This window comes from Seriola aureovittata, chromosome 3 (genome assembly GCF_021018895.1).
Source record: "Seriola aureovittata isolate HTS-2021-v1 ecotype China chromosome 3, ASM2101889v1, whole genome shotgun sequence".
Taxonomy (NCBI): Eukaryota; Metazoa; Chordata; class Actinopteri; order Carangiformes; family Carangidae; genus Seriola; species Seriola aureovittata.
In genome coordinates this window covers 21,356,344-21,379,492 of record NC_079366.1, presented here as the reverse complement: position 1 = coordinate 21,379,492, position 23,149 = coordinate 21,356,344, and the positions used below count along the sequence as shown (strand labels likewise).

The 23,149-nt window shown below is 39.9% G+C and overlaps 3 protein-coding genes across 5 annotated transcripts; 2 read left to right on the top strand and 1 right to left on the bottom strand.

The window, feature by feature from the left end:
- The first annotated feature begins 172 nt into the window (after positions 1 to 172).
- On the top strand, positions 173 to 3,079 carry ucp1 (uncoupling protein 1). Of its 2 annotated transcripts, none has more exons than XM_056372829.1 (7): positions 173 to 331; positions 530 to 663; positions 921 to 1,119; positions 1,405 to 1,602; positions 1,730 to 1,831; positions 2,201 to 2,381; positions 2,527 to 3,079. In XM_056372829.1, exons 2-7 carry the CDS (start codon positions 538 to 540, stop codon positions 2,639 to 2,641), a joined length of 921 nt encoding a protein of 306 aa, XP_056228804.1. In that variant the 5' UTR covers positions 173 to 331; positions 530 to 537; the 3' UTR covers positions 2,642 to 3,079. The 2 variants fall into 2 exon arrangements, with proteins under 2 accessions (XP_056228804.1, XP_056228805.1); XM_056372830.1 differs by having other exon boundaries at positions 177 to 331; positions 527 to 663.
- Positions 3,080 to 3,130: 51 nt separating this feature from the next.
- Positions 3,131 to 10,240, bottom strand: elmod2 (ELMO/CED-12 domain containing 2). 2 transcript variants are annotated; one of them, XM_056372831.1, is made up of 9 exons: positions 10,104 to 10,240; positions 8,579 to 8,726; positions 8,458 to 8,486; positions 7,103 to 7,200; positions 6,869 to 6,998; positions 5,425 to 5,558; positions 4,462 to 4,530; positions 4,213 to 4,346; positions 3,131 to 4,076 (listed from the first exon to the last, which is right to left on the bottom strand). In XM_056372831.1, the coding sequence occupies exons 2-9, from the start codon at positions 8,721 to 8,723 to the stop codon at positions 3,919 to 3,921; spliced, it is 897 nt and encodes a 298-aa protein (XP_056228806.1). In that variant the 5' UTR covers positions 8,724 to 8,726; positions 10,104 to 10,240; the 3' UTR covers positions 3,131 to 3,918. The 2 variants fall into 2 exon arrangements, with proteins under 2 accessions (XP_056228806.1, XP_056228807.1); XM_056372832.1 differs by having other exon boundaries at positions 8,579 to 8,723; positions 10,104 to 10,226.
- A 2,582-nt stretch (positions 10,241 to 12,822) lies between these two features.
- gprin3b (GPRIN family member 3b) lies at positions 12,823 to 21,338 on the top strand. Its single transcript, XM_056366712.1, has 2 exons — positions 12,823 to 14,256; positions 16,402 to 21,338. The coding sequence occupies exon 2, from the start codon at positions 16,485 to 16,487 to the stop codon at positions 18,702 to 18,704; it is 2,220 nt and encodes a 739-aa protein (XP_056222687.1). The 5' UTR covers positions 12,823 to 14,256; positions 16,402 to 16,484; the 3' UTR covers positions 18,705 to 21,338.
- The last annotated feature ends 1,811 nt before the right edge of the window (positions 21,339 to 23,149 follow it).

The window sequence follows — 23,149 nt, the reverse complement described above, 5'->3', positions numbered from 1 at the left end:
AATTTGGATGAAAGGATACTGAAGTTAGAGTCACAGAAAGGGGAAGTAAAACAGTTGTTTTTCTGAAAGGTGCCTGCACTGTGGGGTAAATTGAACATTGACTTTCTGACAGTCAGTGGACTTTGGTTTGACCCCGGCGCACAGGAGTATATAGTAACGCCTCTCTGTGGATGTCATAAAGAAGCCAGCCGGAAAATATATAAATACAGAGCAAAAGATGCTTCTTTCCTTTTTGTGAAGTGGGGCCCTTTATGGATTATAATCTGGTCTATCAAATACTGCCCGGTAACAAACAACCAAGGATCAAAAGGAACCTTAAATTTTAGAAAGTGTAAGTATCTGTTACATTTTTATCATTAATCTCCTCTTTGACTGTTGACTCATAAACCGTATCTTTATTCACTGACACTACAGTTTGAAAAATGAAGGATTGGTATGCGAGGTTAAAGTTTATAGTGTGGTTTTCTACAAGAGAGTCTCACACTGATTTGACTTTCCACGTGTCCCTGTGTGTGTCTGTCACCAGCAGCAGTAACCATGGTTGGACTTAAACCTTCAGATGTTCCCCCTCCACTGGGGGTGAAGATGGCGAGTGCTGGAGCAGCAGCATGTATAGCTGACATTATCACATTCCCACTGGACACAGCCAAAGTCAGACTACAGGTATCTGTTCAGTAATACTCACAAATAAAAAAAGCAACCATTCATCTTTGGTATTTATCTACTCCAGTTTTGATATAAACTACTTAGGAACACAGTGTGATGTTGGCTACTATAGACTGACCAGTTTGACTTTCAGCTTTGTCCCCTAAATCAATTCTACTCATTGACACTTGCATAGTTACACTTTGCACCATTTAGGTTTTCTACTTTTGTTCTGGAAAGCTGGTTTTAGCCTTGAGTACAATGTGTGACCCCAGATCCAGGGAGAGCAGAAAGCAGTGGAAGGCATCCGTTACAGAGGGGTGTTTGGGACAATCAGCACCATGATCCGAACAGAAGGGCCCAAGTCTTTGTACAACGGGCTGGTAGCCGGTCTGCAGAGACAACTGTGCTTCGCCTCCATCAGAATCGGCCTCTATGACAATGTCAAAAACTTCTACACAGGTGGAAAAGACAGTAAGTGATTACAGTACTTTTAAAGTACATGCAAGGTCCTTTATGATATACTGTAACATGTAATCAACATTCTGTTGTTGTAAACAACTTTATATATTGGTGGGTCATTTAATACATCTTCATTGTATAATCTGATCATATGTTTTACATATAAAATCTTGATACAAAAAGTAACTGGCAGTTAAATCTGTGAAAGTAAAGTGCATCAAAATTGTACTTAATTACAGAACTTGAGTAAACACACTTACAGTCTACCAATGGTTGTTCCTGTCTATTCTTCTCCAGACGCGGGTGTACTGGTTCGTATCCTGGCCGGCTGCACCACAGGTGCCATGGCAGTGTCCTTTGCACAACCCACTGACGTAGTCAAGGTTCGATTCCAAGCCCAGATGAACCTGAACGGTGTGGCTCGTCGCTACAACGGCACCATACAGGCCTACAAACACATCTTCCAAAATGAAGGCCTACGTGGACTCTGGAAAGGTGTCATTTAGAAAGCATGCTTCAAAATGTGTTGCTCTTTTTTGGTTCTAACCGGTCATGAACATGAGACCCAGAGTTCCCTTGTGACTGATTAGTAAAGTATCAATGTCTTTTCTGGCTTCTTTAGGCACGCTACCCAACATCACAAGAAATGCACTGGTCAACTGCACAGAGCTGGTGACATACGATCTGATCAAGGAGGCCATCCTTAAACATAACCTGTTGTCAGGTCAGAAAGAGCACTCATGCATGCGTCTGAGCTGCAGTAACACACACACACACACACACACACACACACACAACATGCCAGAGAGACAGCTGATTGGGCAGAAATCCACACACCCTCTCACCCCTTCAGCTACTCCACAGCTGATAACAGCACACATGCTGGTACAGAACATGATGTATTTTCCCTCCAGAGTGCTGTAAATATAGTAGTTAATAAGACATTTATCTCTATTATTTATATTGCCCCTTTCACACGATTACATAATGTGCTGACACCAATTTTTATACTGTTCAGCTAAGAACAAAAGAGCATTGGGTGTTGTCATTTTTCACTTGTTTGGTTAACAATCTTTTCCAACTCTCTCCACAGACAATCTGCCGTGCCACTTTGTATCTGCGTTTGGCGCCGGCTTTGTTACCACAGTGATCGCTTCCCCAGTGGATGTGGTGAAGACCAGGTACATGAACTCACCACCAGGCCAGTACAAGAGCGCTATCAACTGTGCCTGGACCATGTTGACAAAAGAGGGGCCAACAGCTTTCTACAAGGGGTAAGCTCTCTCTGTCTGACCCCAGCACTCACTTGTTTGTTTAGGGAGTATCTGTAGTTGAGGTCAATCCATAAAGACATTTAAGCAACACCTTTGTTTTTCCCCACAACCCTCTAACCTCTTGTCTTTTTTTTTTTTTTTGTAGATTTGTACCCTCATTTCTGAGGTTGGGATCATGGAATGTTGTGATGTTTGTCTCATTCGAGCAAATCAAGAGGGCCATGATGGTCACAAAGAAGAGGATCGAGGCCCCAAACTGAGATTAGTGTTTCGAAGTTTGACTGAAAAACCACCGGATGAAGAAACCTAATGAATACCAATTCTTGTTTTAGCTTTATTCAACAACCTTCTTGTCCTGTGGTGTCAAAGAAGACGGTCCTTTGCTGGAAACGGAGTATTGGACAATCTACTCTATTGAACTTGTGTATAAAAAGACATAAAGTTCTTCTTTTATATTTATAATTTGCCATAATGAGCCCATTCCACATTGTGGGAGTGAACGATATGAAAACAAGCTGGTAATAACCTCCTTTGGGAAGTTGAGTTTGCACTTTAAGACCTATACATCTAAATCTGCCAGTTCTACATTTCAGGCAGCTTAAACCTGTACACCTTTATATTCAAAATAATACTGGTGCTACAATAAAATGTAAAACATGTTTATGTAAATCCTGAATATATTTGCCCTGTTTTACAGACACCGTGTTTGCTTCTTTAACTTGCCCTTTGACACATGGACACCAAACACATTTCAAAACATCAAAATGTGTATTTATTAACTTTGAGCAAGATGTGTTAATCATTACATAACTTCCTCAAAAGCAAATCACAGAATAAAAATAGCAGGTAATGAAAATGCAACATCAGTCTTCAGACATACGAATTTATGAAAAGAGAGGCAAAACAACTATTTTGAGTTCCACATCATTATCATTACATAATACAGATGGCATTAATGGAATCATTTGGGACATTATACCATGCACAACTTTTAAGATGAGAACACCACAATGGAATTCATTCCATACATTGAGTTTTAGTCATGGTCTGTGGACATAAATATCAAATTCCTGAGCAGGACAAGTGTGAAAACAAATACAAACAAGACAGCTAAAATACGGTGGTTCATCACCATTTTTCAATAACTGTCTGTAAACTGCAACAATTTGGCTGCTTGCTTACTGAAAGTGCTTCAATGCTCACAAAAGATAGAGCTTGTATTATCACTACAGTCCTCTGCAGCAGCTCTCATTTCCCCTTTATGAAGGACAACCACTGGAATGGTCATTTCTGAGGTATAGGTCAGATTTGTGCTCTACTTTAAAACAATTTAGTATGACTAAAACAAGAGCAGAACATGACTAATGACTCACAAAACCAAACATAAGAGAGTTAATTTGTTTGAATGTTTGAGGAATATTTTTAATTTTCAGCTGTTATGCTGAACCTTTGTGGCTTCCTATGCCTGATCAAACAATGTCAGGGGCTGTGGAGAATTCAGGGGGTCGTGTTAATCCTTTATCATCCTTTATTTATGTTAGTTTTTAGAACGGACAGTCAATGTGAGGGACACATCAGGGTCCTGTAGATGTGTCTGGACTATATTATGGAATTTTTCTCTGTACTGATTGAAATGCATGATGCTCTCTGGTTCCTCTGCCACCCAGAACTTATCAAATTCATACGCCAGGTAACCTAGAAGAGAAGAAACATGCATTTAAAACATAATTTCAGTCTCTTAGGAAATGTTGGTTTGTATTTGTATAATAATAATAATAATAATAATGAATCAGAGGTGGATATAATAAAGACTGATGTTGGGTCTACTCACAGTACAGCTGATGAAAGTGCTGGAGCTCAGGAGTGCTCTGGACTGTATTGTAGAGATGTGGTTTCAAAGCACCACTCTTCAGGAGGCTGTAGGCCATCTCTGTCAAGTTGATCCCAACTATGGCATATGAATACCTAGACAGGTAGTACTCAGAATTAGTAGAAAGTCGATGCTAGTGATTTCAAAAAGATTAAACTCACACAACACCAATGGAAAATACAGTGATGCTCATATATGAATGTCTCTTACCCCAGTTTAGGATGGTTTGCATGAGACAACACCTGACGAGCCTCTTCTGTGTAGTTTTCACTGAAGAAACTGCAGACAGCAAACAGTATGGTATAATTATTACTCACTGTGGATGAGACCGTATTAACCAGTAAACATGTTCTCACTGGTGATAATCGCAAACATTTACAAAGAAAGATCTACTAGTTTTTATAAGGATATCATTGTTGAGGTGTCATTTTATTAAGTACAACCTTTGTTGACTAAATCATGTTCATCCGTTCTTTTGTCAGAGTTTAATGAGAGCAAACATGTCTGACACAATTATCACCTGTTATTTTATATAGTCTACCTGTACCCTACAGACTCATCACTGTTCTTCCATAGTCATAGCTATGACCACCTTTTTAGTATTATTTAAAAGTAGTTATCTGTAATGAAAAGTGAAAAGTTTTACATGTGAGGTAAAAGGCAAGACGTAAACACACATGCAAGACTCCACAGATAAATTATTGACAAGGATCTGTGATGCTTCACGTATGTGTCCTGTTTAATGTCCAGTTTAATTTTTAGACACTGATCGTAAAAGGTTTGAAAATGCAGCTTTTTTCCAGTAGGAGGAAGAAGAGTTTCTTTTTTTCTCATCAATGAGCCTGTGAAATAACGATAAGTAACTTTTGCTGCAATTTAACTGGGCTGTAAGTATGTAAGTAAGGTGAAAGTATCTACAGGTCCAGTTGACTGTGGATTCTCTTGCAATTTCAGGATTGTGTTTTCAGGCTCTTAATGACACACAGCTGGGGAATAAGATTGGCTTGCTTGGTCAGATTCGTTTATGTGTGCTGTCTCACTCTTTAATGGTATAGTTTTCGAGCTGCTTCCCATCTGAGATCAGAGTAAAAGCCTTTTGTAACGGACAGTACAGATATGAACTATGCTTTCTTATTTTACTGTATGTCTCAGTATTATTCATTGAGTACTCACACAAGGTTGATTAGTCCCAGCAAGCCCATCCCTCTGAAGTCAGTCTTGGGGTCATCCCCTTGGAATCCAATATCTCCCCACTGTTTGGTTATCCTCGATTCCAGTTTGACTGTTGGCATCAACAGGTCCCAGAGCTGACGGCACAAATATTTTTAGTGTCACACATTTTAATTGTATTGAAAAACAGGCACAATGATTCAAAATGTGATTTTGTTTACTACATTTGGGATTCATAATCAATACTTTCAATACTGTCTTTGTCTACTGTCTTTTCTATTTTATTGTGCTGGTGAACCAAAATCAAGTTAATACATTTCTCAAATTTCACAAAAATTATAAACCTGATTTTAGTAATCATGTAGCCCCCAAGACTCACAAAGGATTGACCAAAAGAACAAAGGCACAGAAATACACTAAGCAAACGCTTTATTAGGAACACCATACTAATACAGGGTAGTTCATCCCTTTGTTCCCAGACCAACCTCAGTTCTTCGTGGCATGGATTCCACGAGATGTTGGAAACTTTGAGATTCTGCTCCATGTTGATGTGACTGCATCACTTCATTTCCGCAGATATGTCAACTGCACGTTCATGCTACTAATCTCCTTTTCTACCACATCCCAAAGGTGTTCTACTGGATTCAGGATTTGGTGACTGGGGAGGCCAGGAGACGGTAAACTGTGGCCACAGAGGGATGCACGTGGTCAGCACTACACTGAGATAGGCTGTGGCATTCAGACCATGATTGACGGGTATTAAGGGGCCCAAAGCGCTAAAAAAAACATTCCCTACACCATTACACTACCACCACCAGCCAGACTGTTGACACAAGGCAGGTTGTGTTCATGGATTCATGCTGCTGATGACATATGTCTGTGCATTTGTTCTTTTGGTCATCTGTGTGCCTCAGCAGAAATTTGTGTTCATGGCCAACAAGAGTGGAACCTGATGTCGTCTTCTGCTGTTGTAGCCCATCCACATCATGCTTTTCTGCTTACCACAGTTGTATAAAAAAAAAAGTGGTTATCCGAGTTACTGTAGCCATTCTGTCAGCTTTAAATGGTCTGGCTTTCTGTCTGTAGAACTGCTGCTCAATGGATGTTTCTTGTTTTTGGCACCATTCTGAGTTAACCCTAGAAACTGTTGCATGTGAAACCCCCAGGCGAGCAGTAGTTTCATAAATAATCAAACCATGCCACATCAAAATCACTGATATCACATTTTTTCCTCCATTCTGGTGTTTAATGTTGACGCCACATGATTGTCTGATAGGATGATTGCATGAATAAGCGGGTGTAGAGGTGTTTGGTGAGTGTATGTATACCTTGGACATATGTATCCTTATTTGTTCTGGGGAACAGCATCAATGTAGCTAAAACATAAACAGCAACTGCTTTATTCTTTTTCTAATGTATGGATCCATAAGCAGGAACACATACGTACCTTCAAAAGCATGGCCTCATGTTCTGCGTTCTCCGAGCTGAAGACTTCCTTCCTCAAGTCTTCCACAGTTATATACAGACTGTTGTATCCTGTTATTTGTAGCAGACAGACGTGCAGGCTCTCCTTGAACCTTGAAAAGTAGGGAGACTGGACTGAACACATTGAACTGAATATAATTACAATTAAAGAGGTGCAGGTGCCAAATTCAGACTAGCAGATAAGATGTACCCTTACAGGGGATCTTTCTGGGGCTTGACATTCTTCTCTTTCATAATTTGATCCACACATTGTTCTAATTTATCCTTGCTGGTTTCCAAAGCTCCTCTTAAAATCTACAGGGGAAGAAAGCACAGGAAAGTGAGGAGGTAGCCGCAGAGAAATAATGATACCAGACAGAAAACTGGCACAGTGGGTGCTATATAATCTATGCTATCAACCAAAGTGAAAAAATGTTTCTCAATGTCAAGCTCAGTGACAATGAAAAACATGACCAAGCACTTCAGTTTCCACACTGAACTGGACTGTTGATTAGAAAATGCTTACCTAGCTGTAACCATGAATTACAAGTGGAGTCAATTCATCTAAGCTTGGCAAGTGTAGTGAAAGATAAAGACTAAGATTAAGATCGCAGGATATGTCTTTACTGGGCTTCACACATTCAACAGCCTAAAAGATAATGAAGAGGTCAGTAGCACAGCAAATGGTGTCTCCTTTAGACTTCTCTGTGAGCCCACAAAGTTTGAAAATTACCTCCAATTAATCAGGCTTCCACCTCCAAAGTCTGACCCTCTTAACATAGTTAAGGCCCTGAGATCCACCCAACAAAGACTGCTGGCCGTTTTACGGTCTTTTTTCATTGCAGCCATCATAGCGAGACTGTGGTGAAAGAAAAGACTCTGGTGTGTGTTTTCAGAACTCATGACTGTTTTCCATTTTGATCAAACAACCTGTGTTATCACTTACTACATTATTTATACTGAATATGATATTTCTTTATTCATTTAACTACAAAGTGTCTTGAGAAACATCATCTCCTTTACAAGAGAGACCTGCCAAAATGGCAACAATAATAAGTTTCACATAATTACATAAGAACACACATCATTAATTTACAACAATCACATTTAACACAACAAAATAAGACCCAATGGACATGTGAGAGATAAAACTTGACTATTCAAAAAAATGACATTCATCATGCAACATTTTTAATGTGATGTTTGAGTGTCTGATATGAAGGCAGCATTTCCAGACAGAGTTTATCTTATAATTTTATCCAATGACTGTGTTGCCTCTTTTGGGCATTTATGCTTGTGCTTGATAGTGTGTCTATATGTTGCAGCCTAGAACTATATTTTACTTCATTTATTTCATTTACATAATCTGTTCCATTCTTTTTTCTTGCATTGTAAGATCAATGTACTTCTGTACATATGCAACTCATAATTATTTCCATTACCAATAAATATATGAAATTAATTTGAAAGCTATTCTTAAAACACAACCACTGAAATCTAAAAACTAAACCTAAATGGTAAGTAAATTATGTACCAAAAAACTGACAGCTAACAATGGTAACATTTTCTTACCTTGTTCTTAGATGACCGAATGGAGTATTCTACAATAGGACACAGGAGGGAGATGAATATAATTGAAAAAAATGAATACTAGGTAGCAAAAGTAGACCAAATTTAGGTTGATTTAATTCACCTGCTTTTGTTGTCCTTGTTGCCCCTTGCTTGTATCCAGAGCATATTCTCTGTAGTTCACATTTCCCTGTCGCCTGTCTGACGAGCCACTTCAGCCAGTATCTCAGAAAGGATGTGTAGACGTACTGCCAGATATACCCAAACATCTTCTGAAAAACAAAAAATTAAAACATCAAACACTGGAAGGAATCCAAGAAAACAAATCTGAGAGTGCAATAAGCAATCTAATATATATTTTAACATTTGTCTGGTAAGTCACTTTGTTAACATGCTTGAAATGGGTGAATAACTAAGACAGCCTCACTGATAAATGGTCCTACATCAGAGGTACATGGCACATGGAAATGGCCAGCCAAGCTATGGATCAGAGACTACTCAGCAGTATAAAGTATAAGTTAACACCTGACCAAAACTAATGAATATTTCTGTGGCTTACATACTGGTTGAACATCCATGTAAAGCGCTGTTACAAATACTTACTGACAGTGGAACAAGCACTTTACAAAGTGTGACTACCACTTTGTAGAAATACTCTGTAGATGTAAAAGTCTTGGTGTCAAATTTTAAATAATGAATCAAACTTAAAAAAACCAAATAGGCTTTATTAGTAAAACCATATTCAGACACAGTATTGTCATTACCATTATCCAATGTATTTAAAGAATCCAAAGTACTCATTATTTGTGTATGAACACATAGAATTTAATTAACGCCTCAAAAAACCTGAAACTTGTAGGTATCATAAAAGTAGACTTTATTTAAGAGAAGCTGGCACTTGTAAATTTACATTTCTCAGTGAGTTACTTATATACTGTCAAATGTAGGACTGCATATCTAGATGCTATAGTAACTATGCTGTTGAATCATACAGTGGAGTAAAAACAAAGAAAAACTATACTTTCCTCTTAAATGTAATGGAACAGAAATACAAAGTACGTTCTGGTATCTCTAAACTTTATTTAGGTGCAGTGCTTGAGTAAATGTACTTCTACACTTTCCACCACTGTCACCATTATGAATAAGACTGATACTAGTCTGCCTATTATAAAGACAATGGCGACAGTTTGGAGCAGTTGAGACTATTATAATACAGTTGGTCGCCATTAAAATACAAACACAAAGCCAACTCTAAGAGAGCATAATGTTAACGTATAAAAGGAGAAAGCTAGCGATCATTCAGACAGCCAAAACAATAGCATTGTTACAGCTAGCATTAACGCTAATGCTAACTTCAGACAAACGTAACCATTCAGTTTACAAAGATTTGGTGAGTTTCGTGGAGCTTTAGGAAGCAATTTAACCACAGCATATTACTGAAAGCTACTAGCTGGTCACCCCTGGTTTTAATAAACTATTCCAGGTAACTAGCTTCAAAACTCCGAGCTGACAGTTAACCGGTTGAAACAACAGGTTGTCATTGTATCCGTCTAACTGTTAGCTAGCCACATTACATTAACCTAGATTAGGTACGTCGCAAGTATCGGTGTGCTTTATGGAATTTAGCGAGAAGATTAAGTTAATCTTACCGTACTGTCGCAGAGACAATACTGCCAGACAAAGATAAACCCAAACTTAGCTTCACTTTGAAGCTAAAAGCCGTGTGTGGAGATTAGCAACGTTTCTCTTGACAACAGTCTGGCTCTGATGCGTTCATGGTCACACCGGACAAATAGCAGTTACAATCCTAGCACTTTCTTGCATCGGAATGACACGCGTCCTTACATTTAAAAATTGGATGTGGATTGCGGATAGTTTTTTGATGAGTGGGTAGTTTACGATTTCTGCCAAAATGTTGACATTGCTTACTTCGAGAAAACTTGGATTGAATTTATTGTGACCGCAGAATGACATGACGTCTTTGAACTGAGCACACGACAGCGATTTCAACGACAGTATGTTTTGAACGCTTTTACTGCGCCATCTACTGTCTACCCAACGTACAGCAGTCTGTACACGTCTGCACAAAAGGAGGCCAATCTGGCCCTCAAACTATAATGCTGAAACCCCCAACAAAATGTTAAGTTTTCTCTTTTATAGTTTGCATCAAAACCCTTTTACAAATCTAATTCTTGTAAAGAGGTAAGTCCCAATAAAGAGACACCACAACATCTAATAATAATCAATGATTTGTATCTCAAACACAAATGAGTGGCTGTCTAACAGAAAGGGTGTACTGATAAGTATGAAACACATCACTGCTAATATGTGTGGTTAACCTGTCATTACATTTCATGTCTTGTAATTCAACACAAAGCATATATTTGTGTATAAGAGCTATAATATATATAACATTATCTGCTGTAACCCTCACTGTAACCCTTAGCCCTAACTAACTGATGGAAAAAAGGTAATATGTCACCAGATACAAGTTAGTATATTTATAGAGCACAATTAAAAATAACAAATGTTGACCAAAAGGCTTTAGTGATACAATCAAATAAAAACTCAGACATAATTAAGAGGATATAAGTAAATTGATAAAAACAAAGAATATCTGGATACAATCATAAAAAACAAAAGCATTGCACAGAGCAAAACACAAATAAGAAACAGTATGACCAGTCAGATATTCTTGATGATAAAGAAACTAGATGGCTCTTTATGGTCTTTAAAGACTTCAGTGGAGGGGGGACTCTAACAGTGTGTGGCAACCTATTCCACAATTTAGAGCCAACAAGTGAAAATACTCAGTCAGCCCTGGATTTCTGGGGGTGTGGAAGGGAAAGCAGTGATTGGTCAGCAGAGGTGAGGGGTATGGTGGGATAGGAGATGAGCAGTTCAGACTTGTAACCTGGTACTTGGCCATGGGCAGATACAGTTTTTCTTCTTGGTACCAGTGAGGGGTCTCACTGCTGCTGTTTGAACCAGCTATAGGCAATATAAGTCTGTCTGACTGAAGATGGAATTGCTGAGGCCAGGGGAAATAAAAACATGATCTATAGTTGCCAAAATCCCCAACAGCCCTCCATCTGGGCACAGCACCTGTACAACTATGTTGGTGCCCCCCTTGAACAAAGCTGAAAAAACTGGCTCCCAGTTGAACCTAATTGCTGACCCCTTGTATATGGCATGCTTCACAGCTGCAGATGTATACACACAGCCTATGGTTCACAAAATGTGTCGGCTTATATTAAGCATTAGCTAGATAGATCCAAATTGTTAACCCACTGACTCATCCTGAGTCATTACAGAAAGACTGAAACTGACAGTATCTTTGTATAAAGTGATTATTGTCTGTGGATCAGATTGATTTCAGCTAACTGAACTGGGACCAGCAAAGTCTTTGCTTTTCCCAAATGAACCACAAGATGATGCCAGATCCACAATATGACTGCGTGTGCATTAGATTAAACTGATTTCAAAATCTATTTTTAAAACAGACAAATCATATTATGACATATTATACTTGGCATTAGGTTCCCAATATTCCATTGATACCATTAAATTAAGTTATACTTTCTGTGTTACTGTATCTGGCCACAGTTTAAAATGGTGGCAACAGACCACCTATCTTTATTGTTAAATAATATTTATTTTCTCCCACCGTGTCCTTACCACCTTTCCAAACTGGCAACCAGCCACCACCCTGAAGCACAAGTCTGGCGTATCAGCACATGAGCAATGCATGCAGCCCATGTGGAGCTGCTCACCAGTGGTGCACTCGCCTGTAATTAAGTCACAGTCTTCTTTCTCACCTAATCAGTCCCTCTGGGCTTTTTAAGGCAGGAGGTTTATCCCATACAGTGACTGCATTCCAAGAGGAGCTCCTGTCTCACAACCAGGCTATATTTGAAAACTGAGTCCCCAAAGTAACCACTGAGATTATAATAACAGTGAGAGATTATTTTAGAATGAGCTAGGAAATAGACTATAATGCTGATATTACTGAAGACCCTGAATGTTGTGTTGTTTTCTCTCTTCCAGCTTTTCTACCTATAGAGGTCGAGAGTCCATGGGGCGGCCAGAGTTGGTAAGAGCTGATAGGACCATCAAACCACTACATTTTTAAGAGAAAACCAAAGCAAGGATCCTTGTTGTCACTACCTAAAGTGACCAATACAAGCTTTTTTCTGATCCTGCACCCTTGTCCGCTCGATGTCATCATGTCAGCTCCTTCCAAAATGCTTATGAGTTTTACAAAAATTATATGACTGTCGTCTGAGGTTAGGTTTAGGTACAAACATGATAGGAGAATATGGTGTAGGCTGAAAAGCCATGCCCAGAATTACATACTTTCTTGAGATTGTGGCTCGTTGGCCACTGTTTCCAGAACAGTTTGTGTCAGTAAATCAAGGCTTTTGGGGTTCTTAAGCAAGGCAAACAAACCAATCATCACAGTGTGTGCACGTCTGTGAGCTTCAGTCACTTCAAACTGAGCGATTGCTTCCCCTCAGTTTGTTTTTTTTTTTTTATCATTTCTGGGGCAGAACTTCATGAGTAAAAAACAAAGATTAGATAATAGTCTGAAATATAAACAGAATACTTTTTGCAGAGTATGATTTTTTTTTTAATATTATCTCCTTTTTCATCATGTGATCCCCCAGATTTATCTTGTAGCCCCTTGGGCATCTCTTCACCTCCAGTTTTGGAGCCACTTATCCACCTATGCCAATGCCCATACAAAGAAAATGCACGTTGTCTGCAGTGGTAAAGCAGAAAATGCATTTTACCGATTCACTGAAACGTATTGTGTCATTTTATCTGTTTTGAAAAATAAATGACATTACATTACATTCACCACTGCAACCTTTTTGTCCACATAAAACATTTTTATAGCAACCTTTTTTGATGCTCTAAAGGGAGAATTCAAAATCTGTTAGTGGGTCTTCTCTGCACCTGTCAGATGTCACATGAAAGTCAGCTGCATCTCTGGCAGAGTCACACACTAAGTGACACCAAGCCAATAGCCTGCTGTAAATGTCCTGATTATAAAGATCATTTATTCAGCAGACCTCTTCAAACCACAGAGGAACATCTCTTCATATTCAGATTCCAGATTCATGTGATAAAAGTAACTGATCCCATTTGGAAACATGATGTACCTTAATACAGCCCTGTAAACAGACACAACACACAGGGACACAGGCTTGGGTCTGCTCATAAATCCATCCCTGAAAAAATGCCATAGCAAAATAAACTATCCATCTTCTTGGAATATTGGTTTTCCTCTAGTAGTCAAAGACCAGCGCTAGGATTTAAAAGTAATCAGTTTCAAGTGCAAGTGACCCTCCTGTAGCTGCCTGCGGCTGATACAGCACCTCCTCCATTCTCATCCTCTCAGCGATTCATCCATTCATCTGGTTCACTCTGCTGCACCACGTTGCCTGTGCTGCCTGGACCAGTTCAGCCTGGGATGGCACGCACCATGAGAGGTCCATTTTGTGCAAAAGGTTCACTTTTTCAAAGCATGAGGCAGCGCTGATAAAGAGCCGGGGGACAGCATCCATCGGTCGGTCAGCGATGACTCATTGCGCACGTTCAGTCACTCAGGGTGCTTGAATTTTGCGCTTTGCTGTGGAGGATCGATACTTCCAAGACCCATATTGTGGTGGAAGGCGTGGCTTGGTGTCACCGACACAGGGCTGATTTTCCATATTCATTCCCAGGATTTAGCCTCATCTCACTGACACGGACGCGCCAACGGCACCCCACGGTACGGGACATAAAGCGTCTCTCAAGGTAAGCCTCCCTTCCCTTTTCACCTTTCCTTCGTGTCAGATGTTGAATTCGTTCGCAAGGTCAAAGCAAATCAGCAAACACCAGTGGCCTCTGAGATGCTGGGGTGGGACAGGACTGCAAATGTGGGCTATGATACATGACAAAGATCTTAATTGGTCGTGTGCATCAGTTTAATGTATGTTATCTTTGCCGTTTTGCATCAATTCACATTCTGCATGCACTCCTCTTGTTATTTTCTAATACTGCTGCAGGGGTAAAAGCCCTAGACACCAGGGTGGTTTAATTGTATAATATCTAAATATGGTCAGGGCATGCTCTCCATAAATATTTGCACTTTGATAACAGACAGGCAGACGCATAGAGGGAGAGCACACACAAATGGGCAACCCCTGTCCATGACTGGTAACAGTAACCTACTATTCTTCAAGTCTCTTCCAAAAACTATGCTTTCAGGTGACCAAGTACAGTAAGACATTGATTTCTGTCGTTTAAATTGGTGATAAGAAGGACTTATTTTTTGAGTAATGCAGACATAAATGTGACCTGATTAGTATAAAATCAATTATGCTTGTTGTTTCCCTCCTAAAGAGAAGCAATGTGGAGACTTGTCGTGAGAAAGGGAATTAACCCAAAGGACGAGGCTGAGTTTAACATTAGTTTCACTGAGATGAACTGCACATTATGCCGAATGGATTATCATCAATACTGTCACTGCAATGGACATGGCCAACTCTCCGGGGACCACTAAACTATACACTGATGTCTCTGCTTCCTCTTCATACGTGTAGGCTGTTATGTGTAATGAAAAGTCTCGCTCACGGAACAATTCATTTTGTCTGACTCCAAAGGATCAGATATTTCAGACGTCTGCTGAGTGCTGGCACATTACTTGGCGAATTGGCCCAGATGCTTTAACACATTTAGGAGACAGACTGAGATGGAGTCATTCATCAGGCCTGGGATAAAGAGATTTGTGAAACTGTAGGTCACTGCCTAGATTTTAGACTAGATTGATCTCAAGATGAAAAAGGATCTAAAGACACATCGTGCTGGCTTTGCAAGCTTCTCTGTTTATTCTTCACAAAAAAGCCAATGACAAAGAAAAGATGGTTCAACTTTAAATGAGAGATTGTGGTTGTTTTCAGGATGAACTTTCATCTCATCTGGCAGTGTCTTAGGTTGTTTAGTATGCCATTTATCAGAGAACAGTAACTTCACTGACACGTCACCAAAAACGATCTGGTTCAGCCTCTTCATGAGCAATAACAGAAGGATTCATCAGGTATCTCTTTATCTACTGTAACACTCATTATTCTTGGCATTTAAGATGACTTCAGATGAGATTTGGATGATGAGGTGTTCTGAAACCAGCCAAGACTGGTAGATAAGATGAAACTCCACTAAATGAAGAACATCCACAGTTTTTAAATTAAAAAATGTCATCCTTTATCTGTAAGCACTTTAAGCCTACATATGTCAAAGTCTTGTTTCTGTGCTTTGCTTACTTTGCTTCATAAACCTTGCTTTGGTGTGATGCAGCATTTTTGCATACTCTTTAGGGATTACCTTCAGTTATTTATTTATTTATTTATTTTGCTACTCATACAATTGGACCAAGCGTTTTTAAATATATTCCAATTCTCTAATCAAGGTTCAGAAAATAAGAAGATGACATGTGTTCAGAATTGGTTGAATCCTGCTCTAACTGTCAGTTTATTTATTTCTGTAGGCTTTTATCACAAGCATGTTGCGAAGAGCATTACAGAGGCAGGCAGTCATTACAAGGAAACACAGCTTTTTAAAAAGTATAGTTCCATACGCTCCACATTACCATGATTTAGACATACAGCGTTGTTATTAAGACCGTATGTTACGATCAGTTTGAAAATTATACTTTGAATTACATATATTAATCTAATTCAAAGCAGTGATTAAATTAGGCAAAAACACATCATTGATTGTTCTTGTGCTTGGCTCTTTAATCTAACAATGATTATTTAAATACATGTTAATAACTAATCAAAGAAACTATGTTGAACGCTGGGGAGCACTATGTGTCTGTTCTGATTATTTTGGTCTTAATTATGAAAAGTGACATTCAATAATTTTAAATAAACTAAATCTATTTCTGTTTTCCTCTTTTAGGAACTTACACCAAAGCAACTGGTAGCATATTCTGTTTTCATCTTGATCTGGATTACGACGATATTTAAAACTGTGAATCCAACATGGGAACTAACCCAAAAAGGACAGTGACAGTCCAGATGGTGCCTCAGCTGGCTGTGGTGGACACGCTGGGCAATAAGGAGTCTAATGCCAACTGGACTAAAGAGCCCAACCTCAAACTCTCACAGGTTTGTCCAAAACCCACCCTCACATCTCCGGACCACAAACAGGATAACTTATCTCTGACTGCTGCTCCCACTAATACCATCCCACATACCCAAAAAACAGCTTCCAATGGAGGTGAACCAGTTAGCAGCACCTTGTCAGACAAACCAGTTCCAGCCAATGGAAACCAGACAAAATCTGAGCTTGTGACAGGTGGAGACCAACAGATGCCAGACCTGTCTCTAACAGGCCAAAGTGTGGGTGAGGCAGGAGATGACCAGAGGGATTCTAACGCTAATATGAAAATGTTAAGCCTGCCTGATGAAAAGGAAATGTGTAAGGACGGCTTGTCATCTGCTGCTACAGTGTCAAAGGTCGACATGCGGACCAATGACTGCAGAATAAAAGGGCCAAGTGCAGCAGAGGAAGAGAGTGCAAAGCTGACATCCTCAGCCAAAGCCAGTGCAGCAGAATGCAGTAATAAACATGTTTCTCCAAGTAATAAAAATCTTAACAATGCTTGTGAATTAAGGCAAACAGCATCTGCACCCCAACAGGAGAATAAAGGGGGTATATCAGCTCCCCAAAACAAGGACACTGCCATAGCACAGGAATCTAAAGAGCCTGATCATACACAAAGTTCCTCACAAAGCTCCGTCAGTCTGCAGGAGACTCCCAAACCTCAAAAAAGCGTGGAAACTACAACCCAACGTAGCTCTACTACACCTCCATCTAACATCAAAGAAGCAGAAGCCGCATCTATAAATAAGAATCTGAGTTCAACTTTTCCAGAGAAGGATTTACAACCAGCAAAGAAACAACAAGTCTCCTCAGATAAACATCAGCCAGTGTCTTCACAGAAGGACTCCTCCACTCAGCCCCAGGCCATACGAAACAAGCCGGCATACGGGCAGGTGAGTGAGGAAACCAGCCAGACTGACACAGCTGTCACTGAAGAGCTGCAGCAGCAGCAGCACTGCAAGCTCTACAAGGAGGCTTCGACTATGACCTCATCCCTGTCATCCACCCCAGTCAAGCAGTGTCATGATATGGAGGTTCAAGCCGTTGCTAACACGGCCAGTAAGGCTGTGGCCACAAGTCCGAGCTTATTGCCCTTTGCTGTGACTCGCAGGCCGAGCGGTGGTGCAGTCCCCAGGGAGGAGGCGCATAGCCTGGCTGTAGTCTGTCAGGTGGATGGGGGTGTGGGTCTCCATCAGATAAGCATGACTTCTCTATCCACCTCTACTGATCCAAGGTCAGAGAGACTCACAGTCGAGGCAGAGATGTGCCACAACCAAAATGCAGGCATGGTTTTAAACTCTCTGTCCCAGCAGCAAGATGCCAGGCTAGGGGCTAAGCCTAAAGAACCGGGGCCAGCTTTATGCAACATCCAGCCAGTTTATCAAATCAATATTGAACACAGCAACAACAAGGACCAAGGAGCGACAGGTAACTCCCAGCATAAAACTGCAGCTCAGACATCTGCAGTTAAAACAACCACTGCTGAAGCTCCCGCTTTCAAATCAGGAACTCCCCCAGAGACAGCCGGTGCTTCCAAGTCTGGATCTGCTGACAGTAACAATGCTGCACTGTGTCAGGCTGCTGTTACAACCAAGGCCGAAAAGGCCCTGCCAACAACAACAGCAGCAAACACCACATCCAAGTCAGGTCTAACTAAAAACAAAGCTCAGAGTTCAAAAGAAAAGAGCAAGGAAGCTGGAGGCAAAGCCCTGAGGAAGGAGACAAATTCTGGCAAAAAGAAGATAGAACCAGAGAGGAACAAAGAAGAGGGTAACCAGTCAGGGAAGCAGAAAGGAACGAGCGTCCATGATGTCGTCTGGGATGAACAAGGGATGACTTGGGAGGTTTACGGGGCTTCTGTGGACCCAGAATCCCTTGGTTTTGCCATTCAGAGCCACCTGCAGTGTAAAATCAAGGAGCAAGAGAGGAAACTGATGGTCCAGACCTCCTTCCGAAAGTCGATCTCTGGTGTCGACTCGCCGGGACAGGGCAGGAAGAACAAAAGGAGGCAGCAGAACATTTTCAGGTCAATGCTGCAAAATGTCAGACGGCCCAACTGCTGCGTGCGTCCCCCTCCCTCCTCCGTCCTCGAGTAGCACAGCACAGAGGTGGCCAATGTCAGACTCCTCCCTTTTTTCCTAGAGGTCAAAATGTTTGTCCTCTCCTCGTCATGACTGCATTGCCAAGTGAAACATTAGTGGGGTGACGATCCCTGTAAGTAAGTAAGTATACTGGAATGTTGTAGCATAAAGAGGAAAACTACTTGTGATGTTTGTGATCAAAGAAGGTAGGAAATAGAAAATATAAAAATGAACAACTCAAGAGTTATTTTCTAGAAATAGATATTATTAAAAAAAAAAGAGAGAAGACTTCTAACAGTTTTTAAATAACAAAGGCAATAATAGTGAAACGCATGTATATTAGTTGCAATGGCAGTTGTATGACCTAAAATGAAGTCCAGACCTTCACAGTACATGGCACTGATCATGGGATAGACATATTACTTACTGTCAGAATATTTGTGCAAATATATTAAACCAACATCTTATTACATTCGGTGCATTTGGTATCTGTATTTGAGATGTTTTAGGGCCCTATATTTATAAGATTGCTGTATTTTTTTCTTTCATGCACATTTATTTTCAGTGAGTGAATATGTTGTGCAAAAAAAAAAAAAAAAAAAAGGGACCGTATGCATACATGCACTGTTTAATCTCTGTTCTTCTTTGGTTTTCTATTAAAATAACAAAAAAAACAAACTAAGTTGAGCTTTACACAGTCTTCATTTCTGGTGCACTGACAGACTTTAAGCATCACTTTTTTTTTTTGGTCATTTTAAGAATATTTCATGTGTTATTACAAAGTTTATTTCTAGACAAAAAGGTTGATGGCCCAGGGGCTGTAGAGAAATTAAAGGCAAGGAAAAGAAATTCAATCCTTATATCAGAAAGACAGATGAAACGCATCAGTAACTCAAGGAGAGATACTGTCTGTGGATGTGTCTAAGCCGAGTGCACCAGGATGTGAGAGCAGCAGGCAACATCAGGGCTGTCCACAGGAGATGTAAGGGAGTGACAGACTGCTGCTGAGAGTAAAGGTACAGTAGGTTGTAGACGGTGCTGGATAAATTAGTTTCAAGCTTAATGAGGCGGTTTCTGAACCCTAACGAGGGTGAAAAGTTTGTTCAGAGGCCTTGACTTGCTCCTAACTAGTTCTTTTTGTTTGACAGACAGATGAACAACCGTGCATTTGATGTTTTCAGGTGAGCCTTGTCAGTAATGCTTAGTTTTACATGAATCCAATGGTCAGCATTGCTTAGTTTTGTGTGAACGTAAGATCTACAGTAACAGGGTTGTGTCAGCCAGACAGAGAGAGAGAGAGAAAAATAATCAATGCATTTCTGTGAGTTTTATAGGCCAGTGAAGGACAGGAGAGACCCAGTCTTGTGGATATTTCCAAGAACAAGATGTACAGTTTTGGGCGTTGTTTTGTTGTGGTGTTAATCTGAATTAAAGATAAGATTTTGAACAAGTCATTTGCAGTAAGTGCAGAGTCATAGAAGAGAAGGATGGATATTGGTTATTTGCAGTTTAGGGCCTGAAAATGGGCAGTTCTAGTTTTATCTGCATCCAACGTACAATTGTCAATCTGTCTGTTTATTATATTGTCTGTGAGATTTCAGCTACACACAGCGGTGAGGTATCATTGATAGGATTTATTGTTATATAAAGGTGTGCACCATGTGGATAAGAGACCAGAATAAGAGAGTGCCAGAACTACATCTCATTTAAGCATTTTGAAGAAGGTAGAGAGAAAACAGGAGAGCATCTGGACCTGAGGGACACTAAACAGACCCTGTCACATGCAGCCATGATAGCAGCTAATATTCAAAAATACTCGTGAGTGTGAGAGCAATGTTGGGGATACCATGACTTTCTAAAGATGCCATCTGTCCTGACCTTTGCATTATTCTGTATTTTTTACAAACTTAAAAGTCCTACACACTCACACAAGTGTTTTCAATTACTGCTGTTGATTATGCTGCATTCACGTACCATCACAGTTATTGTAATTATGAGATTCCAATATGTCATTTTTTTATGTTGTTCATTTTTCAAGCAAAACTGACAAATGTTTTCTGGTTCCAGCTCTCCAGATATGAAGCTTTGATGCTTGTTTTGCATCATGGTTGAATAAAATAAGCATTTTAAGGGCACAGACCATGCAAGTGGAGAACATTAACCCTGACTCCAGAGGGTTAATATACTGTAATAATAAAAATGATAACAAAGCCAACAAGACACTGAGGGAAATGTCAGTGAAGCACAGTTTGTACACAGCCTGGCTGGGAAAACTATACATTAGTTTTCTGTAACTGTTCTCTGTCATTTCATGCCTCTGACTGGATTAAAACAATTAGAGATGCCATGATTAGCCAACTGATCAATTATTTAATCAAGAGAAAAGTAATTGGCAGAAGATCAATGAATGTTCAGGCAAATATACCAAACAGTCAATGGTTCCAGCTTCTGACATATGAGGATATGTTGTCTTTCCTTGTGTTTCATTACATAGCAAATATTTTTGGACTTTGAACTATTGTTTGGACAAAACAAGACTAATGACTTAAAATCATGATGGGTACTTTTTACTGTTATCTGATGCCGTATAGACCAATGATTAATTGATAAAAAAATAACCATTAGCTGCTGCAGCTCTATAGGCGCCATACTGTGCTTTAAATTTATGTAATTCAGCAGAATCTCAGTGTAAGACTGTCTGCTCATCTAATTTAATTAAAGTTTTGAAGGTTAATTGCAGTGCTCTTCTGTCTGAGTTACGACCAGTTCTACCTTTTAATATTCCTCTCATGTGACTTCCAGGTGTCAGTGTCCAGCGTAATAACAAGATAATAACTCATTTCCCACAAGCTTTGACTAAAACACTACTACACAAGGGAATATTCTCAGCATCACCTTTATGATGGTGAACACTTCCTTTCAGTGTGAATTTACTGTCCTGACGGGTGTAACACTGATTCCAGGCGACTGCTGTTATTGTCTTAACAAGCATGTCACTTTCTGTTAATGTCAGGACGCGATAACGGGGGAAGAAAGTACTCCATACTCGTAGTCTCTGTGCTGTGAAATGTCACAACCTGTAAAGAACAACACAGACTGAAACACCTAATCCTTTTTTTTTTTTTTTTTTTTTTTGAGCCACTGGGATCAGAGGACGCAGGTACTAAGTCGTTCTTATATCTATCTCATCCTACCTGCCCAGATTTGTGTAAGAACACGAACCTGCGAATGTTCCCGGAGGCAGTGGTGCCTCTTTACATACATATTCTGCCTCAGGTAAAATAATGTGTTTCTCCTCCCCTCTCCCAATGTAGGTCAGTTTCTCCTTTACACAGTGGCTGTGTCTGTTTCTGTTGGCCCGATCACCAGCCTTAATTTTGATTCTTTCACCCTAGCTTTAATCAGCTGTGTTTTGATTTTTAATAACTCCTTACTCACTGTGTCGTTGTGACTGGTTCCCATTTGGAAGTGCAAACTAGATTGGACCACAGGCAGTGGCTAGCACAGAGGGAGACTAAATCTGATCACAAGACACTTGGAGATGGATTTCATAGGCACATGGACAAATACCACCCACTGTTGAAGTTATAGTTATAGAGGACAGCATTCAGCTTGTTTTCTGTGTGCTCCATGCCCTCCATGGGTATTTCAATGAAAACATGTCTCAGGCACATAGCTGCATGCGCTCTGTATTCTAGGAAACAAAACAGTGACAGTACAGCACTGAGAACTAGCTTGAGAGTGAAATAATGATCTCTCAAGTGTTACCACTTAACAAGGAATCTCCCAGGCTGTGTCAGAAGCTAAAATTAAAGACTGATAGTCCATGAGAGGAAGCAGGAGCCCCCTGTTACAGCCCAAGGGCCTCCCCGACTCACGCTGGGATGCTGAAACTAATGGTGCTGACACTCTGAGTAAGCAGACGGGCTATAAGGGAAATTGTGGTGTAATGCATATTTCTTTTAAAAACAACAACAACAAAACAACATGTATTTTAGTGTGGTGTGAAAAATTTACTGGATTTTGTTATTTACAGAAGGAGAAACCATACTGATATAGTTTTTCTCTTTTTCTTTTTCTCAATTAATTTCTAAATTCAGTTTATGAGAGGCTATGTGTATTAATTGTACTAATTAATAATAATCTAAAAATCTTAATGTTTGAGGTTATTGAAATAACAAAGTACGTATTGTTGAGTGGAAAAGATCAGAAATTCTCTTGCTCTGACTTATTTATCTTAGCCTTATTTGAATGTCCCCACAGATATGTATAAATATATATTTTTTTACATTTCCAAGTGTAAACACCACCACATGTAACTCAATAACAGCATCCTCAGATTCTAGGGGAATTCAGGGCAGCAGCAACATTTTTGAGCTGTAATTGAAGTCCTATGATAAGTTGCTGTCCTGGTGTTGGGATTTGAGATCTGCTTGCAGTGACCCAGTTAGCTTCATAAA